Source organism: Manduca sexta, chromosome 18, assembly GCF_014839805.1.
Source record: "Manduca sexta isolate Smith_Timp_Sample1 chromosome 18, JHU_Msex_v1.0, whole genome shotgun sequence".
Taxonomy (NCBI): domain Eukaryota; kingdom Metazoa; phylum Arthropoda; class Insecta; order Lepidoptera; family Sphingidae; genus Manduca; species Manduca sexta.
This window is the reverse complement of record NC_051132.1, coordinates 5,530,851-5,552,772: the sequence shown is the minus strand read 5'-3', so window position 1 is coordinate 5,552,772 and position 21,922 is coordinate 5,530,851. Positions and strand designations below refer to the sequence as shown.

The following is a 21,922-nucleotide window of genomic DNA, read 5'->3' as shown; positions in this document are numbered from 1 at the left end:
ACTAGACTAAAGCCTCTTAAGTACTGTGATTTCAAGTAATATACTTTGCCATTTACTTCATGAGCAGAACTATTTCTACTATTGATTCATTTTTATACAAACTCTGAAACGGTTTATAAATAAATACACAATGTTTATTCTACGCATTTTATTAAGAATATTATTCTGTAGAATGAAACAGCCATTCTTCACTAGAAAAATAGAATTTAATTCGAACCTTCTAAACGGCAAAAAGTTAAAAGTACGTTACAATCACAACATTTTTCAAAGTTTAAGTTTCAAATTTCAATTACTAATTGTATTCAGTTGTACTGTTCTTAGGATACAATAAGGTATATAGAAGAATAAAGCGGTGCAAAAATAAAAAGAAATAAAAGTGTTTAATAAATTTATTAAAAAAAAATACAAAAAACAAAAAACGCTCATCCATGCTTGCTATCCCAACGTTAAAGATTACAAAATAACTAGCAAATAGCGTGTGTTAACAAGTTGTATACATAAATACATATTTATTTAGTGCATAAAATTGCAAGAGAAATAACAATATTGCAGGCACAACAGTATCGTGTGCAAGTAACTCGACCGACAACAGATATATTACATCTGACAAGCCTTATAGACCGTTACAACTAAAATTTAGAAAAATATAACAATAACAATATTTCTCTATATATAAAATACATCTTTATATTCCACGCAGAAAGAAACGAGTGCCATGCGGACTGCGAACACACACCACTCTAAAATACGACATATTTAAATATTTCTTATTATGTCAATTTACATATTACTTTTCAAGTCTTAAATTATTTATAACCTAATACTGAAAAAGTAACTTTTGACATTCATACGTAGTCCAAAACTTTTATACCAACTTGCGATCATTCGATATGTAAAGTCGGCGCAGACGCACCGACTACGCTTGCAAAATCAAAAACCAAAACATACCGAAGACAATCCCAATTGTGAAATCACATAAGTTGGCACAAATATACAACAAGAAGAAAAACGAAGCCCCAAAATTCGCATTTATAAAATAAATAATACGCTTAACGTCTAATCAAATCCGTGGAACTAATTTCTAAACAAATTTTGGGACTTGGTTCTTGCAAGCACCTTAAAAATATTTTTAAAATATTAGTATCTCAATCTATAACTATATACTAAAAAATATAGCTTCTTTCTCGTTACGATAATATGGAAGAATGCTTAATAAATGTATCTGCGTCAAAACAAGGAATCGTATGTTACATCAGATACTTTATTACATGCTACCTTTAGACTAGAGAACAACTAAACATTCATAAATATATTCCTGTTTTCGTGTATAGCTCACTCTCGCAGCGCCGGCCCGCGTACAAACTAAAATAACGGCTTCACAACTAAAATCGACATTGATCACGCCTCGGTCGACTGCGCGTTGCGTCTCACGGACTAACAGAAATGCTATCTACATGCTGATCCTTTGAGTAAAGCTTGTGTGGAATTTAATTCGTATTTTATTTCTAGAAACCCTAAATTAATCAGTAAAATAGTGGCAGTCCTGTCAATATTGCTATTAAAATATAAAATTTTTACTACTTATTTAAGACAGAGATAACTAAAAATGCAAGGAAAACCATTTGGAACAGGTGCGGGCCTCAGCCTAGTGAAGAATAAAAACCGCGGTTAAAGCAACGCGCGTACAACCAACACGGGCCGGCACAAAGAAAAATCAACCTTAACGCTAAATAATAAGTGTCGGAATGCGACAGGAGACCCGTCCGTCCGTGTGCAACCAAGCGAGCAACGTTATGCGTGATTCGTAAAATAATGCATTCGTTATGAAAATGTTTTAATGTTGGTTAGCTTCGACCGTCTCGGCGTGTTTGAGTCAATGGACCTGAAATCAACACGATCAATATCACGTATAAATTATATGATAATGCGTAATTTACTTAAGATTTATACTTATCATTCAAACATCAATGACAAATACCAAAGCATATTCAGTTTAATCACTATAAATCTAAGCATTTGAACTTTATAACCGGGTTGAAGTTAGTCACCACTGTGCTTATGAGTCGTGACTGTGTTCACTCTATTCAGAATTTTTTCCCGCGCTCACAACTCCTGTGAGCCAGGTTCGGAAGTACACAAACTCGGCGAGTCTCAGAGAACACTGATTCTAATTATCTGGTCAGTGTAAATGTGTTGGTACCTCAGCGGCGGGCTGCGGCTGGCGGGGCGGCGCGGGCTCGACGCACAGCAGGCGCGGCTTGTCGGGCGCGTCGGCGGCGCCGTCGGGCGCGCTGCCGCCCGTGCCGCCCGAGCCGCCGCTGCCGCCCAGCGACATCTGCGCCAGCGCCGCCAGCACGCTGTCCATGCTGGCCGCCGCCGGGGCGCCCGTGTCGCCTTCACCCTGACAAATCGCATTTCAGCTATTAGTGGAGCCAAACTTGATGAATGTTGATCAGGCCACAAGTTTATTATGTCATTTTATTTAAATATAGAATTATATCGGGTTAGTTGGATCCATTAAATGTCTGAAATTGCTCACCTTCTGCGGGCTGGGCTTGAAGAAATGTAAATAACAGAAACCGCGGAATCCCTGAAATATAAATAAAATTAAAAAACAAGCTTAGTATTGTATTTTAGCATAATCTCAGTCGTACTATTTTAGTTATCTATTATGTGCGTATGAGCATACCTTCCACACCATGATCTGTGGTTTAACACCGCGCTCGGACAAAGCTTGCTTTAGGTCTCGTACTCGTGTGTTCGGACTGATGTTAGATATCTGAAAATATTAAAGTATTTTTAGCGACATAAACATGTCATTTGATATTGTTCGTCTAAGATTCAAATCCGATCAATTATATCCCCATGCAGAGAAGGCATAGGAATTTTAGATCCTACAGTCATCATAAGTGTGATCATAACACTTAAATTGGTAAAATTATGTATCAATAACCAACTAACAGATACATATTGAATAAATATTGAACACGAAGCTATTAAACACAATAACTTCAATAGTACAGAATATCCGAAAATGTAAACAATACACTGGCAGTATCAAGGTATATTTATATAAATTAGAACACAGGGTAAAAGATTCACAAGGCAATCCTGCCCTGTGGAAGTCGGTTAAAAACTCACCTTAACCGAAAAGTCGATGACGGGCCGCTGTCGGCGGGGGCGGCGCGGTTTGGTTTCCCCCTCCTTGCCCTCCTTGGGCTCCTTGCCGGCGCTCTTGTTGCTGTTGCGGCGGCGAGCCGACCGCCGCGGTTTGCCTGGGGTCTTGCCCTCCTCGCCTTCAGTTGTGTTGCCCTGGGAATATAACAAATAATTAATACAAGTAACATGTATGATTCGTTATTAATATACGGACGTTACATATTGTTCTTTCCTTCTCCAATACCTACTTTTTTTATGACCGCGACGCACTCATAATTTTTCTGATATTGATTATTGCCAGTAGAGATCACCAGGAACCTTTCTCCTTACCAATGGTGATTCTAACCCGTTACGTAATAAAAAATAATAATTTATAAAACTTTAGTCACCTCTCCCTCGCTGTGGCTTTTGTGCGAGCGCGTGCGCCTGCGCAGCCGGCGAGTGCGCGTGGCGGCGCGCTCGTCCACGTCCGTGTCCAGCTCCTGCAGCGTGCACGCGCGGCCCGCGCTACACAACACACCATTTTTCAATTTACACACACTACTATCTTACATCAACACGTTCGTATTGGGAAATAGAGTAGTTGTTATACCTTCTTTGCTTTTAGAAAATGTTACATAGCTAGCTACGTTATGACAAAATAAGTAAGTTTTAACCAACACGCGGACTAAGCCCAAACGTTATTACAATAATTATAGATTAGAAATATGAATGACAGTGAAATTACTTTCATACCAATATTTAAAAATGAAAATTAAGGCAGCATAGCCTAAACTTTTAACGAAATGGTGATTTATAATATTAACACAAGTTACCGACAAATCAACTTGCCAAATTTGATAATATATATTATATAATTATCTATGTAAAGTTTTTGCTTACAGCATTTCGATCTCGCGCAGCTGTCCTAGCACGGGCATCAGTTGCACTCGTCGGTTGGACAGCAAGTGCCACAGGATACCAACAGGCCGCTGGCTCATGCGCTGTGTCTCGATCACCTAATAATAGATAATTATGCATAGATACAATCGAAACAAAAAAAAAGTTTTAATGACAAAAGAAAGAATGGAATTTAGAAACGGGATTTGTTTCCACAATGAAAGACGAACGAACTTGCACGTAAGTTTAAACGTATATGGTTGGTACGTCTCAAGTGTCGGTATAAGAGCCAATCGGGTTTCTTTATTCGAAGAACTCTTATAGCTCTGAGGGCTTTATCTTTTTGTAGTATAAGGTAATCTTTCAAACAGAACTTTCAATTAGGGGCCATTCAAGTATTACGTAATGCAATTTTTGAAGATTTTTGACCCCCTTCCCCCAAATTGCGTTACGTAATACTTGAACGACCCCTTAGTGGTAAGTCACCAACACCATTGAACACCTTTCGATATCATATTATATGCAAATAAATGATTCCGCAATAGTATCCGCCGAGGATAGTCCGTGGAAATAATGAATACCTGTGTCGGTGTGATGATAATATCTATGGGAACGTCGTGTGGGCCGAACAGCTCGGCGGGCAGTGTGTCGAACACTTGGCAGTCGTGCACAGTGGTAGCGACTATCGTGTCCGGCTTGATCGCCTTCATGTGCATCATCAGACCGAACTCCAGGTCGCCGTAACCTGCAACAGTACATCATATCCGTAACGCATTGAATGAAACAAATTATTGAGATGGAAAAGCCGTTTTGTACAGGCACGGTTAAGGTGAACCTACTGCACCTGATGGTAAGCGAGGTGGGCTCCAGATAATGTCGACTGACCTATCTGAAACCGGTTATACACAGGCAGATCCCAGAACCAGAAACTCAAAAATCATAATAAAACCTATTACAATGGATCATAAACGAAAATGACATGATTTAACAGAGATGATAATCATACCTCTGCCTTTGCCAATGCGATATCCCTCCTTGGAGACAGCCACAGAGCCCATCACGACCAAGTCAAGTGTAACGGAATCTTCTATGCCTAAAACAAAATATTATATTAGTATTCTTGAAGATATGGGGTTCTGAAGAAATTACTGACATAATCGATTATAATTAACGAATATAATAGTTTCCAGGCAGCTAAGACAAATGGATGATAACTTTTAACACTAAACTAGGAAGGGAGAAGCTTCATTCTAAACTGAACATGTGATAAAAAAATATGTTATCAGATTTTAATCAATCCAATAGCAAAACTCACCAATAGGTTTGCCATAAGTCTCCATTCCGTTGCGCGAGACTGCCTTCCTGATGAGCGGCGGGGCCTGTCTCTCCCTCGGGCAGCTCCAGGCGGTTCAGGAACCCGTTCTGTAGACGTGGCACAGGAACGTACAGGGTTTTCTGTTGCTCTAAGCATATTACGCTGTTGGAAAAAAACATATTTATCATTAAGTTGTATAGGAAGTTTTAGAAGAAGATTTACCTCAAACAAAATCAGTTTTTTTATATATATTATGATTACAGTTACTAAAGAAAGATTCAGCGAATACATACGGCAAATATTTCCGCTCTTATAACATTTTTACATTGATTTAATATTATACTACACGGCACCATTTTGACATCGAGTTACTAAATGAAATCACACGCTTTACTTCCTTAAGGTAACTGTTTACAATAAGTTATTCGCATAAAAAATACATTTCCCTTGTCATCTCATTATAATATTTTGGTCAAAGAGGTATTTTTCCTTCCCTCAATGGACAGGAACATATTTATCATTTAAAAACAGCGATAACGATAATACAGAGACGACGTTCATGTAGATTTGCATAGCCTAACCAGGATGATTAGAAACCTGCTTTGGGGCGACACTTGCTTCTTGGTTTTAATTCGCCAGTACAAAAAATTTCTTCCCTGTTTGCCACATGAGAAACACGCATGTTTATTGTGTATTTTTATCTTAAAGCTCTGTTCCGTGCCACGTTAATTATGTCACATAAAAATATTATAATTTATAATTAAGTAGCGCGTTGACAGGCTAAGAGTTATCGCTGATTAACAAGCGGGGTCAAATGGCATACAAAGTGCATTACTTCGATACCGTCTCTACATGTTCGTGAGCATTTTTAAATAATCACAGTAATCGGTTGCGGGATTAAAAAAACAACTAAAACATTCGCATCCTGTTGATGTTATCGGAACATTAAATTGGAAGCCAATTTATTTTGGTTTGTCAATTTACGTTTCGATTTAATCAGGGACATGCGCAATATTACATCTTTGCAATAATAAGGCTTATGTCCAGCAGTGGACTGCAACGGGCTGATTGATGATGATGCGCAATATATGCCTTATTGTCAATATTTGTCTATATTTGCAATTTCTTATTGAAAAATCGTTCATATTCTATGTAGGCAAAATGAGACATCTTTTTTATCCTCTAAACTAGCCAACTGTTATTATTATAAACAGTTTTATCCCTATCAAATTGTAAACCAAACTAGCGACCCGCCCCGGCTTCGCACGGGTATAACATAAAAAAAAAAACAGTATTTCTTCACTATTTAATGGATGTTATTATCTATACTATTATATAAAGCTGAAGAGTTTGTTTGTTTGTTTGAACGCGCTAATCTCAGGAACTACCAGTCCAAACTGAAAAATTCTTTTTGCGTTGGATAGCCCTTTGTTCGTGGAGTGCTATAGGCTATATATCATCACGCTATACCCAATAGGAGCGGAGCAGTAATGGCTAATCTCAGGAACTACCGGGCCAAACTGAAAAAATATTTTTGCGTTGGATAGCCCTTTGTTCGCGGAGTGGTATAGGCTATATATCATCACGCCATACCCAATAGAAGCGGAGCAGTAATGGCTAATCTCAGGAACTACCGGTCCAAACTGAAAAATTATTTTTGCGTTGGATAGCCCTTTGTTTGTAGAGTGCTCTAAGTTAAATATTATCACGCTATGACCAATAGGAGCGGAGCAGTAATGGCTAAACTCAGGAACTACCAGTTTGAAATGAAAAATTCGTTTTGTGTTGGATAGCCCTTTATTTTTGGAGTGCTATAGGCTGTATATCATCACGCTATGACCAATAGGAGCGGAGCAGTAATGAAACTTGTTGCAAAAACGGGGACAATTTATTAGTTTTGAGAGCTTCCGTTGCGTGCGCTGTGTAAACGGTTAAAGTTATGCAACAATGATGTATGACGGGATTGTTCCTCTTAAAAAGTTAAAAAACAAATTATTATAAAACAAAGTCCCCCGCTGAATTTGTCTGCCTGAACGTGTTAAACTCAAAAACTACCCAACGTATTAAGATGAAATTTGGTATGGAGACAGTTTGAGACCCTGGGAAGAACATAGGCTCCCGGGAAACTACTACTTTTATAACGGAAAACTTTAGCCTGAAAAACTTTATAACGCGGGCGTAGCCGCGGGCAAAAGCTAGTTATACATATAAACCTTCCTCTTGAATCACTCTATTAAACTCTATTAAAAAAAACCGCATCAAAATCCGTTGCGTAGTTTTAAAGATTTAAGCACACATAGGGACAGAGAAAGCGACTTTGTTTTATACTATGTAGTAGCTACTCTATCAAATTATAACCAAACATAACAGTAGTTCATACCCTAAACTGATTATATAAAGAGAAACACCAGTTTCTTGCCAGTTTTTTTTAAGTGGACTACTGTCCGTACTGGTGTTATAGTTATTATTGACGTTATATAAATATACATTTTACAGGTTCAAATAAATGATTTCATTTCATTTCAACATCGCAATGTTCGTTACAATTCGAAGATTCGGGTCTAATACATTGCGTGTACATTTTTCCTTCAAACACAACCTTGTGATTAAGCGATATTGTAGAAAAATCGTTGAAGCATGCAGGTATTCACGAGGGCCGAACACTGTAAAGACGTGAACAAATAGGTCGACTCTTAATATAGCAGGATGCGTACTTCGGTTTTAGATTACTTACATGAACAAGTGATGTTATTTTCGGTAATTCGCTGAGGTTTTTTTAGGTAAAGGGCACTTCAATATACCATAAATATTTATGGTTTGTTTTTTTTTTAGTACGCGCGAATCCGAATTCTTAAAGGATAGTATGAAGAAAGTTGTCAAACGTGCTGTAAAGTAAAGATGCGCATGCGCATTTTATTGGTTTCACTGGAAATGATACTTTTATCTCATCCTCAATACGTTGAGATTTAAGGGCAATTAAAATGAAATGTACCACTCTGTACAGTTTATTTTACGTGGATTTCAATTGGTTCAGTCTCAGATTGATCAGAACATCTGATCATTTCGATTTCGACCGTTCACAAATGTCATAATTCGAATACAAATCATCCAAACTAATAATGGCATTATGACCATATAAAACACAGATTGCAGACATATCGTCAAATACAAGCGAGCGCAACGTGGGCGACGAGACGATTCCGCAACATTATCATATGCACCTTTGATTGTTAATTTATATAACGTAGAAACGGCATGAAGTTATAAAACAACTCAATATGGAATGCGTTGCAAGATATCGGTCATGGCTTGCATAACATCGGTGTAATCATAGCGCGTTTCACACACGCCGCCAGTTTCAGTACAATACTAGGGAATTCAGCGATACGATATAAAATAACAGCACTTTTCACTTCGGCTGTGTTGGAGTGGGCATTGTAGTTTCTAAACGATTTAAAGAGTAGAGTTATGAAAAGAATACCGAAAATATATTTAAACAATATAATGTTCTAGAACACTTTTTTAAATTGTGTGTAGTAATGTAATGATTTCATGAAGTATTTCAAATTATTTTCACTAATATCACGGGCTACAATACCCTTTAAATTAAATTTATCAGTGTCGCTTTCTGGTGGAAACAAAGTTATGGTTTCTACCGACCATAGACTAAATAGCTATATGGCAAGCGATCCGATATTTCAATCTGTTTATACTTATTTATTTAAAAACAAAATGCCCAGACTTTCTATTTCCGTCATTTAGTTAACGATAACAATAGAAACGCGGTATAATGTCAAATATTTCTACAATGCCTTCAATGAATATGGTAATGAACGGATTTTACGACTGTCAAAATGTAATCACTACCAGCTAGTTAAGTGAAAGAATCCTATTCTTTGTAAGTCAAAGTTGCGTCAGTTAAAACAATAAGACTACGGGCTGACAACATGCCAGGGAACACAAAACTGGGGCCTTATTCTCTATCCCGCACGTTATTTTGACAGTGTGTAACAAGCACGTAACACAACGCATCATGTTTAGGACTATAGAAATTTGGCTTACAGAATACCATTCCACGCACATTTCTCGAAGATAACATGACACGGCCGCGTTACGCGTTTACACTATCATACAGAATAAGGGCCCTGAAGTCAATAGATTCAAGTAGTTAAGATAATATTATAGTTTTGCAAAATCTTATATTGGAGGATACATAAATAAATCATTTTATACCAAAAATTACTAATATGTTCTATGCATAAATTGAATGGATATTGTAAAAATATCTAATTATAAAACAAAAACGTGAGCCGCGTGTCTTGGCTTAGTACTTCAAAACTAATTTATGTTTTTTTCGCTATTTTCTTCACGATTTCTAAATACTTCAAAGGTTTTAGTGTGTACTACACAATAACATTACATAGATATAAAACCCGTATAATGCCTGCTGAGTTCAATTAAATAATGTAGAATTCCCTTAGCTCTTACTAACAATTTAATTTGCTTTTTCGTATATTAATACCAATTTTAAATAACTTTTAAGACTGTTTCATTGGCATTGTAACTGGTCAATGACCTACACTTTCTTCTAGAAAAAGCGAATTACATACTGCTTATAAATTGGAAGTTAAAAAAATATCAAAGCGGCGTTGAACGGCGCACAAGACTGTCCAAAAATAGTTCATAGTTTACGCGCTCTGGACAGTGTCACGTATGCGCCGGTGGGTGAGCCCATCGGGTACCGTCGCATCTCGCGACGAATGAGTGCGACAAAACGTTCCCCTGATAGTTCTTTTTTAGATTATATTAGTTTTTTTTTTATCACACATTTATTCTCAAATGGGTAGGCAGTACAACCGGGGCACTTTTCGGTTGTGTGTTCCGTCCCATTATGTGATAGAAGTCTATCGCCATATCAGGCAAAATTCATGGTCTCAGCTGATTTCACGAAACACGTCCGTTTTAAATATACAATCCCATTCTTAATCTTCTCCAATCCCAAAAATAAACCAATCAAAATACGTTACTTGTAAGCAATTCAAAAAATCTTTTGTTTCGATTAGTCCACTCTCGCGATGGATCGAAATAAGCGATTAAGATCAATTATTGAACGGCAGATAGTGGCCATTTGATTTGATTAGTGTCGTTATTGTAACCCTTCTTGACGGCACTGTTGTATTAAGTCAAATTGTACAGCAGCTGATAAGGGAACGCGACTTCTCAAACTGACCAGTATGGTATTTTTTTCCATGTGCATTATGGCTGCTATCGAACTAGGTACCAAATATATCCAGTACATACCCACAAAACTCTACACATTAAAGGCAATTATAGGGATCAAATATAGGGATATGAATTACTATATCGGAAAAACCACAAAAATAATAATTTTCATTATAACCGTGCTAAATAGGTTTAATCTTAAAAGTACTGACTGAAACATAACACAATGAAAAATAACATTCGTTACAGTGCAGTGCATAATATAAGTTCAATAACTTCTTAGTTCTTAGAATAATTTCCTCTCGAAATAAGGAAACAATTTTAACATTTCGACAAGTCAAAACTGCAGGCAAGTCATGGGACTAATTTTATAAGAATTTATGTAGTAAAAATAAAATCTGTAAATCTATTCTTTGTCACGTTTGCTTCACATTTTACAGCTCCATATTCATTGAACTGATATCCAGAAAGGTCTAAGTCTATTCTCTACGTCTATGGAGACACGCTCTTGAAAACGTATAAGAATTAAATATCCCTATTTATCCTACAATAAACGATTTAGTAAGTCATACTGACCGCACAGGCTCCTGCGGTTTGTCCGGATTCACTTTAACCGTGGTGGCGTTCTTGAACACGTCCAGTTCGGCCAACTTCGCCGCCGCCTCCGCCGCGCCCTTGAAGTTCGGGATGCGGTTGTAAACGGGGCGCGGGAACATAGCCAGCCCGCTCGTCTCCAAGTGGCGCCATACTTGCAGCCGGTACGACTGTTTCGTCACCTCCTCGGGCAGTGTCTTTTTGGCTGCAAATTAATGCTTATTGTTTTGGTATTTGCGTATATTGCTTACAAATTATAGGAAGTGAAATAAAAAAAAAACATAAAAGATGAAGTGTTATAATGTGCTCTCTTTCATTGTTTTTGCACAGGTTCAAGTAAACAATATTCTATCAAATCTCTCTCCAGTATAACTGTACTTAGGTGTAATTCTAAAGACAACAGAAAAGGAGTTGATCAATGGATAATGTATGAAGATCTCACAAATTTAAATATAAAACCATACAAAGAATATAAACACATATTTTAACATTTAAAACGCGTACGCGAAGCAATGATTAAAACATGACAGTGGACGGCGGTAGATAATAACAGCATTTGAATCTGTATAATACGGGTAAATTTCGTAAAATTTGTTTGAAGATTTAATGGCTAGCGATTTTAACAACTATTGCCAATAAAAGATAATAAAATCCTAATAAACGATACTATGAAATAGATAAACATGTCCATCGATTACCGTAAAGCACTTATTGCGAGCTCATTTATATTAATTTATTAGAGCTATAGCCTCGAAAACACTCGCCAAATCGTCTGGCGAATACACAAAATATGCTACCAGAACTAATGCATGTCAAGATGGGCGCACTCTCTAGAAACTAAATACTAACAAACTGGGCTGACCAAGCGATCCGATATTTCAATATTTTTTATACTTATTTATTTAAAAACAAGATTCCCGACTTTCTATTTCCGTCATTTAGTTAACGATAACAATAGAAACGCAGTATAATGTCAAATATTTTACAATGCCTTTAATGAATATGATAAAAAATCGAATTTTACGACTGTCGAAATGTAATTATTCTTGAAGATTGCAATGATACACATCGCTGATTTTTGTGAATAGTAGCTCAATAGAAAAAAATACAATGTGTAATACACAGATCGACCTGAAATAAAATGTATTTGGTAGTTGTGGCTCGGATTTATATGTAGTTTAATATAGTAAACAGGCTTTTGCTGGTCACTTTTTAGGACCCAACGTGATTCCTTCCTAACCGAATTTTGGCAAAAGTCTGTGCGTAATACACTGATGCACTCTCTGTTCCTTCACTTTCACAGTCCGGTGAGACGGCAATCCGACAAGACCAAAGAGCGATCAGGCGCATGACCAACGGCTTGACGTGCTTTCCGAGGCATGGGGGTATCACACAGCCAACTTTTTGATTCCGAGCTGCGACTGAGTATTTTTTTTAAAATGGAAAAACCCAGTCACATTTATTTTTGCCTCGATCCGAGTTTCGAACCCTGGACCTCAGCGCGGTGGTTATACTCGTACCATGTAGTACAATAACTAAGTCACCGAGGCATAGTCAACTGTATCTTTGTAGCCAACAGCATAAGGTCGATGATGACATTCTAGTCAGAATCAGTGGCGCCCCCTTAGACCCATGACGCCCGCCATGGGACCTGCCGTCGCGGGCGACTGTCCTGACACCCCCTTTGTCTAAACTGCCAAAAACGGATTATGTAATGATAAAAGCACATCAATGATGTTAGATGAATGAAGATGACGTTGGTGTCATTGTAAGCTTTTTATACATAGAACAATCGATTCCGACGTTAAAAATTTTGGTATATTACTAAAATTATACACATTATATTAATCTACCAATTAATACTACAAAAGTTTTTGAAAATGTTTGGTTAGAAACAGTTAAAATTATAATGTAATTTTACCCACAGGCTATATCCATGATTAAAATATAGATTACGTATTATATCGAACCGAAGGTCATAGAAACCAAAATAGTTCAGTCAAATGCATAACCGAACGCTACATTATCCAATTTCGTCCAATTGAGCTCGTTGCATTCAGTTCAGACACATTAGAATCGCTTACTCATCGACGTTGCATCATGAGCATTATAGACATGTCGCAGACGAGTAACAGGTAGTACGACTATTTTTTCCATTCCGGTTTTGGTTATTCTTATTCAAGCAAATAAAGTTGAAATGAAGTCATAGTAAAATAAATAAAGGCCTACGCACATAGATGGAATGGCAGAGGATTTAAATTTTTACCAAAGGTTATTCAGACTTATCTAGTAAGAATACGGCATAAGTTCCAATAATTTAAATTGGTTCCGTGGCATCGAAAAAGATTTTTTGACAAGGCTTTGGTGAGCGCATCTCGCAGCGGGATGCTACATCGCACTACGGTACGCATCGGCACGCCGAAAGATGCTGTGACGTGACGCGGTACAAGCGAATTTGCAAATCTTCTTTTAACACTTTATTAGTATGTCAATCTTTGTATGCAATTATCGATAATAGCACCAAATCCTAACCTAGCATTTTGAAACTTTTAAGACAACACTCGTTCAAACTTATCACTGAAATACGTATCAGGCTGCAGGGGCTACCGAGGCATACTCCAACGTGACGCAATACGTCGTGGGATGTCTTGGTAGGCCGCTGGAATGCTACAGTATCTAAGCGCTAGTGTGCGATGACTGGTGGCAAAAATCTCTGCCATTCCGTTCCTGTTTGCATAGGCTTTAAAAATATAGCCGAGGAAATCTTTATAGTCTTGGCGTAAGAATTATTGAAGAATAAATGGTTCTTGACAATTCGTCTGTTTTTTGCGAGGAATAAGAAAAAAAAGGACATTTTAGAAATCTTGTTGAATCCATATGCTTAGAAATCTAGTAGCGCTAACTATCACCCCCTATTGCATGCCGTCTCACCAAACATTAATACGCGGAAGCAGTGATCAAAATATATTTATAAAAAAATATATATGATATTAAATTATTTTGTGATCAACGTTCTGCTAATTCGTATATATCTGTGCCACGAACCAAGAAACTGATTTTCGAGTTACAAATCTAAGAAGCAATACTAAAATAATTAAATTTATTCATAGCACTACCAATGATATTGAAATGTAAACAATTATCGACAAACCAGAAACTGATTATTCAAGACATTATCTCTGCAATATAACTCAAATCAGCAACAAGCGTGGCAATCCGTCAACTATAAACAAACGTATATAAGTACACACTACACAAGTATACGGTTACAATGTACCAAGCACAATGCGCATATCACCTTTGCTGTGCGCGAATTCACTACAATGCGATAATAGCGCACTTTCATGCTCCTCGAACAAAAGGGGCTGAAATTCCGTACAACACTAGATTAGTAACAGATTCCTTCTAAGAGGAATTTATTGTGTTTTAAGCAGTGAGATATGAACCTTATTCTATTGCTTGCAGTTAAGTTCGCTACGTTGTGATTTGTTTTACATTTTTATTATACGATAGGCCGACATCAAAGCAAGTGCATCTTGGTTATGCACCGCTCTTAAATACCCACAATACGCGAAGAATTATGGACGCTAGCCTACTTCAAGTCGAGAATAGGGATTAGAAAAAAAAGGGGGGGTTTCAACCTCCGGAAGAGATTTCCAATTACACTTTCGTTTTCTGTGAGATAATGGTACAACCCTGGTCAAGCGAACCCATTCATGCTGTAGACAAATATGACTACAGAACGGCTCTACCACTTTGAAGATTATAAGATCACTTATAGGAGATTTGATTTTCATGGCCAAGGAGTATTACGTGCGCAAGATACGCGTTTTTGTCCAATCTAAAGTTGCTGCGCTGGAAAAAACTCAGTCTTACTTTTAAAAGTGACAATTCATGACTCATGCTCGTGCAATGCTGTATGCTAGACGGATTAGACTTTCAACAATGCTCATTTTAGAGAACTTGTTTTCTCGACACTTGATTTTAGTTACTAAAAATCCTGAGTAATAATATTTTTAGTACTACGTGTTGGTAACTATAGACACTTGTAGACGTAAAATAGGCAACGTCTTCAGCCAGCATTATGCACCAGAGTCGAATTACATCCTGCAATATGAGAAGCAGCCTTGAAATACATTTATTATCCGCATATTCTCTTATTTAATCGTAAGACCGTGAGACAGGTAAAAGACAAGGTGATCCGGAGAAATATTGAATGTAATTTGCCCCCAATTGATGATCGAATGATGATTTTTAAGAAGGTAGGCAAAAGTAGAAACAGTGATTGGTTTTTTCTAGTGCTTCTATGATTATCAATATATCAACAACCAGAGGATTTGTGGGTGCATTTCCGACATTTAACGGAGAGGAATGGGAAATTACGAGGTGATTTATTGGGCCAGCGGCAATTGCGTTTAGTAAATCAGAAGCTTATAGTGGCGGCATCAACACGGTCGTAGGCGATATTTTATGCATAGTGACTTAGTTATGCCTCTAAGATTAACGTAAATTAAAAAAAAAAATCTTGACTCGTAAGTACTACGAAAAGGTTTGCACAACTGCGAGGTCGCGTTCAAATCGCACTATTCAATGTAACAATAACTTGTTCATATTTTTATTATTGTGTACGGAAATAATATATCGAAATTCTTGTGTGCAAAGGCTCTTAGGGTTTCTTTAACCGTACGTATTCTAAAGTCTGTTGTATACTTTAAAAAAAATTATAATGCATAAAAATATATTATAAAGGTAAGTCACATTTCTACATTATTTCAACAGTTTATGGTACGAAACTTGTATCCGAATAAATATTTATAATTCATTGATAATAAAATACGTAATATGTACTAAACTAAATTACCTATATGTAGTAAATATTTTATGTTTCTTTCAAATCTACGTCTAGGTTTAGTAACCTGCCGATAATTATGAACGATCTAACATTTAAGAATATTGGTTAGACTAAAACCATTTACTTGATGTTATTTAAAACTTGACGTGACCTTAATTATATTGTTTTTTTAATACGTATTAACCCTAAAATATAACAATCACTAGAGAAAATTTTTTTTTTTTTTGAGTTCTGCCTTGTCACCGTGGGCACACTGCTTAGCAATCACGGCAGTCCCTGTGAGGATTTGGTGGGCCCTACCGTTATCACCGAGGATGCCAGCGGACGGTACGCTGGCGACCCACGACTATCCGGTCATAGGGCCCGGGAGGAAGAAGGGAGGGGATAGAGGGAAGGAGGAGAAAAGGAATGAGAAGCTTTCTTAGGATGGTTGGAAGGGAGAGGGAGGGAAAATGTTAACGAGTCCTTATAGGCCTCAATGTGTATTTAGCAACCATGAGGTATACACACTGAACTGTTTGCCTAGGGTCGCGGCAAATATGGCCCCATGCATGGGCTTGCATTTGGTGTGGAGACTGGAGACCAAGCGCATAAGAATTGCCGCGGGGAGCAGTGAAATATTTTAGCAATTGTAGAGTATTTGATTGTTTTTTTTTTTTTAATTCAAATTCTATGATTATCATGCACAATTAATAACTATATTTTGTCATCACACTAGCTTTTGCTCTCGTTTTCGCCCACGTGTAGGAGTTTTCCGGGATAAAGGTCTTGCAATGTATTTTCCCGTGATAGTTTTTAACCTTCCCAGGGTCTTAAACTATATCCATACCAAATTTCATAAAAATCCGTTCGGTAGATTTTCAGATAATCGATCACATACAGACAGACAGCTTTTGGGGACTTTGTTTTATAATATGTATATCGTCGTTGCGCGTGCAATACCGCGGAAGAGCAGTTTGTAAATACCGCGTAACAGCAAAAAGTCCAAAATTGAAATTTCGCGGCTACAGATCCTTACCGCCGATTTGCTTATTCTACTTCTCACACAATTTGAATTAATCAATAAGACACCTCATATTTCAATCAAAACAATACCGCGGAACAGCACTTGTGTTTGAAGTTAGCGGCAAGTCCGCGGTTTTACGGAATGGGCGAACAAGTTTAAACACGATTAGGGCGTGCTCCCAAATAAATATACGCATCATTTCTTGTAGATTATACAACTAAAATAAACGATACTGGAAAATTATCCCAAGAATATATTAATATTCACAGATGGCTGCACAGATCAAAATAGGAATAATATTCTGTCGAATGCGTTGTTGCGTTTAGCTATGACCAAAAACATAGTCATAACTCAAAAATATCATACTTGCAAAAGGGCCACACGCAGATGGAAGTCGATTCGGTGCCCTCGGTGAATTGAAATTGAAAAATCGAAAAATATTTCTACCCTCACAATACGCAACAATCACGAAAGAGGCTAGAAAAGTGCCGAGTCCTTACCAGGTTATTACTCCTGACCATGGATTTACCAAAAACTTTGCTCATAAAGATCACCTCATTTATGAGTCAACTAGCAACCCGCCCCGGCTTCGCACGGGTGCAATGCTGATACTAAATACACTACAGAAAAACTGTGAACGTTGTATATAACAACATAGCGGCCCGCTCTGGCTTCGCACGGGTATAACATAACAAAATAACAGTATTTCTCCACTATTTAATGGATGTTATTATACATATAAACCTTCCTTTTGAATCACTCTATCTATTAAAAAAAAACCGCATCAAAATCCGTTGCATAGTTTTAAAGATTTAAGCATACAAAGGGACATAGGGACAGAAAAAGCGACTTTGTTTTATACTAAGTATGTAGTGATAAGACCGGGTCGTGGGGTGGGTGATCATGTCGTCATGGACGTAAGGGCCCTAAGGTAAAATCTAAGTGGGAGAATCAATTTTAAACTGCACTTTGCAGACAATTTTGTTCCTTGACCCAGGAGACCAAGAAACATATCACCTAACTCTTTCATTAACAGCGTCGGTTCACTATATGACTCCAGAATACCAATGTCTAAAACAAAGTATGATCACCTACAGCAGCTAGAGTGTCATTCCCAAAGACTGTCATAGTTTTTATGATAATTTACCTTATAAATAATGTTCCTAATAACCGAGATCTTAAATGTTGTAATTATTAATCGTTTCAATGGGAATTTAAGAGCTAATAAACGCTATTTTTTATTGTTGATATAATATAAATACTGCTATGTTTAAGACAATAAGAATATAAAAGTATCTGGTAATGATTGCCATATTTAAGTGTCAAAACTTTAAATTATATTATTATTTATTTTGTATTTTTCCAAGAACCTAACAAAGTTTGAAATGCTGTGATTTTTGGAAGATTAAAGAGTGTTCAGTTTATTATTCTTAATTAAGTACACGTAATTGTTTTATCATTATTAGAGAAATTCAAGGATTTTGTGATTTAACAAGTCTAAATTTGGTTAAAAATATATAAATTACGAAAATTATACAAAAAAAATTAAGTTGATATCTCGAGTAAGAGTTTTTCCTTTTTTTCTAAAACGATGTTTTATTTTGTATGTTTTTTGTTCTACAATATTTTGTCATAAAAAATTTAATTCAATAATAATAATATTATAATGTTCTAGCTTTTGCTCGCGGCTTCGCCCGCGTGAAGGAGTTTTCCGGGATAAAAGTCCCACTATATATTTTCCCGGGATAGTAGCCTGTAACCTTCCCAGGGTCTTATACTATCTCCATACCAAATTTTGCTTTCTTATACCACGTCTTATGTCACGTCCCGTTCCGGATAAAAAGTATCCTATGTCCGTCTCCTGGTTCTAAGCTACCTCTCCACCAATTTTCAGCCAAATCGGTTCATCCGTTCTTGAATTATAAATAGTGTAACACCACTTTCTTTTATATATATTATATAGATTATATAGATTTCACTGCAAGCCCGCGTATCTGCTAAAAGTATAGTATTTTTGATGTAATTTGTTGGTACAAAACCGCGTAAGTGACTTTACACGAAATCTAAACAAGTTCTTAGTAGATTTACGTTAAATATCTATAAAATAAGTAACAAAGAAGTTGCTACAACGATGAGTCCTTATTATAATTACAAATTACCGAGTTATTAAGTTTTTTCTTCGTCCTGTAAAATTCTAAAAATGTAGATACGCGGTTTTTACAAACTGCTCTTCCGCGGTATTGCACGCGCAACGACGATATATTACTTCAATAGTTTCTATGTAACTATGTAGTGAACGTTTTTAGCCATTTTACTTGTAGCCATACATCATGGTATAGAACATAACATTATCCCTCAGGGAGTCACGTAGTGACGTCAAACGCGGCCGGCCGGAAAAAGCAAGCATTTTTTTTGCAACATGTGTGCAAAATAACGCGAACTCCACCCTGGGGTGTGTTAAAAACATTTAGAAGAAGAATAATTACCGAATTTTGAACCTAATTATGATTAACATTTTTTGACACATTAAAACTTTTTTTTTTTAATTGACTTAAATTATTTTATATTTTATTTTAATTACATCATTAAATCAATTTCAAAATATCATACAAACATTTACGCTTAATGTTAAAAATATTATTGTCTATAATTTCATTCTGATTAAGGTGGAGTTGTTCACAAGAAAATATTTTAATGTTGCCGGGGAACTTGTACAGAGTGTATTTAAAATTATTGCATAAAGTAATTCTAGAATATCAAGACAATATAGGTAGACATTAGTCATTTGGCTTATGTCATAAATTTTATTGCTGTTTATAGAAATAAACAAATAACATTACATTATATAACTATAGTTGCTGAGACAACATAATTTGATTTACTGTAATAAATATGTGAACTATTTTTTATAATTATTTTCTATATTGTTTATAGAATCTCATGACATTCAGGCCCAGCATTAAGTCAAATAGATCCAGTATTTAAATCTTTATAACATGAATAAATAACTAAACTAATAAAATTGAATGATTTAAAAGTGTGAATTATAGCGTGGGTAGCAGACAAAAGGCAAATACATCAACCATGACCTGTCTTTTAATCCACCCACTTTATTAACAGTGGAATTCACACATTCTATACTTTTTCACTTTTTTTATGGTGCCAATAATATTTTGTTTATTTTTGTTTGTTTAGAGCAAGTAATTAAAAAAACTGGTGTTGCAATGAAATATTTTTTGAACAATGCAATTTGTGTGTATGTAAGAATGTAATGTTCAACATTATTGGCTAATACATAAGTTTTTAAATCCTTGGTTACTGTTTTCAAATGCAACAGGTGTTGGTTGTATAAATATTGCACTGAATGTTCTATGTTAAAAATAAAATATAGATAATAAATTCATTATTTTTTTTAATCATATCTTGAAATGTATATGTAAATATAAAATTAATCAAAATTAATAATTGCAAATTTATTGTAATATCACAGTAAATGAAGTTAAAGATAACAGGTTTCTTTTTTATAAACTTAGTTACTATTTAAGAAAGATAAATAAAATATAATCAAATATATAAGAGATTGTTAATTAGCTTGTGAGGGTAGTTTTGAATTTTGCCAATTGTTCTAGAACATTTCATGATGCTACATACCTTAACTGTGATAATATCAAATATATCATGCTAGCAAACATATTCCTCAGAGACCTTCGCGGCGATGATTCAACGCAAATAGAAAATCATATATGACCTCATGATTAGCATTTAAGTACACAATATCTATACACAGTAGGTAGGTAGTATATTTTATTGCAGCATGCAGTGGCACTTTCTCACAATTTTATCGTCCGCTCATCACGATAGGTTTAAAATACCGTGCTATTTAGCTGCCTAATAAATCAAATGCATTTTTTACCAGAGGTAGGCTGGAATATCTGAGTCACTTTTCACACTCTAATTAACATACCCACTAGTAATAATTACAAGTCGAGGAAACAACCCAAATCGTTTCAAACGATGCACGAAACAATCGTAACTAAGTGAAATTAATATCGCAATGAGCTCTAAATTATATTCATTACTTCCATACTATATAGAAACAGCTATTATTTATACTTATGTGCGGGTACTTTAAAAAACATGTGTAATGAGTGTATCGATGTAAAATTACTCTTTTACACGCTTTCTAACGCGTAACAATAAAATTTTCACCGGAAAATAAATATAAATGAGTGAAATAAACTATTGTTATTCCATTATTTTGAACAACAAATAAGAAACTTACTGGTATCCGCGGCCGTCGGCGTACCGTCTCCGTTCTGCATTGTGATTATTTACCGCAATCAGGAGATTTCTTCAACGTATTTCGATGATCTACACGAAAATCATCAAAATTACTTGGAAAATAGATTCTTTCGCCGGACGGAACCGTCACACACAAAAATAGAACGCGAATAAAAAACAAATGCCACCAACATAGCGGCACAAAAACGGTGTAGAGCTGTGAAAGTATTCATAAAAAGGTTCCTTTCATTTTGTTCATGGTTTGTAAATTATAGTCTTTTTTTATTTTGTACTTAACTTTCAAATACTGTTATATATGTAATAGAAATGGGTAAGATCCAAAGCTTTATTATAATATACTATTTCCACAACCTTTTAGTTTATTTAAAAACGATGCATTACTTACGGAGTTTATAAAATATATCGACTAATTATTAGACTATTTTGCTAATCTCTTTTTCATGTGTACCAACATTATAAAATAAATAAGCTTGTTCTCATTTACAAAAATAAACAACAAAACGTATTCTAATTTTAGATTGTGTATCCGAACTGTGAAAAATGGCGCGAAACTTTAGAAGATTTTCCAAATCGACAGGGTTCAGCGACCTTG

General features: G+C 36.0%; 1 protein-coding gene across 1 annotated transcript; it reads right to left on the bottom strand.

The window, feature by feature from the left end:
• Positions 1–374: 374 nt before the first annotated feature.
• On the bottom strand, positions 375–21,514 carry LOC115443382 (methenyltetrahydrofolate synthase domain-containing protein). Its single transcript, XM_037439967.1, is given in 13 exon segments — positions 375–1,882; positions 2,201–2,401; positions 2,540–2,590; positions 2,690–2,779; positions 3,142–3,312; positions 3,549–3,666; positions 4,042–4,157; positions 4,620–4,783; positions 5,045–5,131; positions 5,354–5,405; positions 5,407–5,515; positions 11,153–11,375; positions 21,311–21,514. Coding segments are annotated over 13 exon segments (1,431 nt in total). The 5' UTR covers positions 21,351–21,514; the 3' UTR covers positions 375–1,873.
• Between the last annotated feature and the right edge of the window lie 408 nt (positions 21,515–21,922).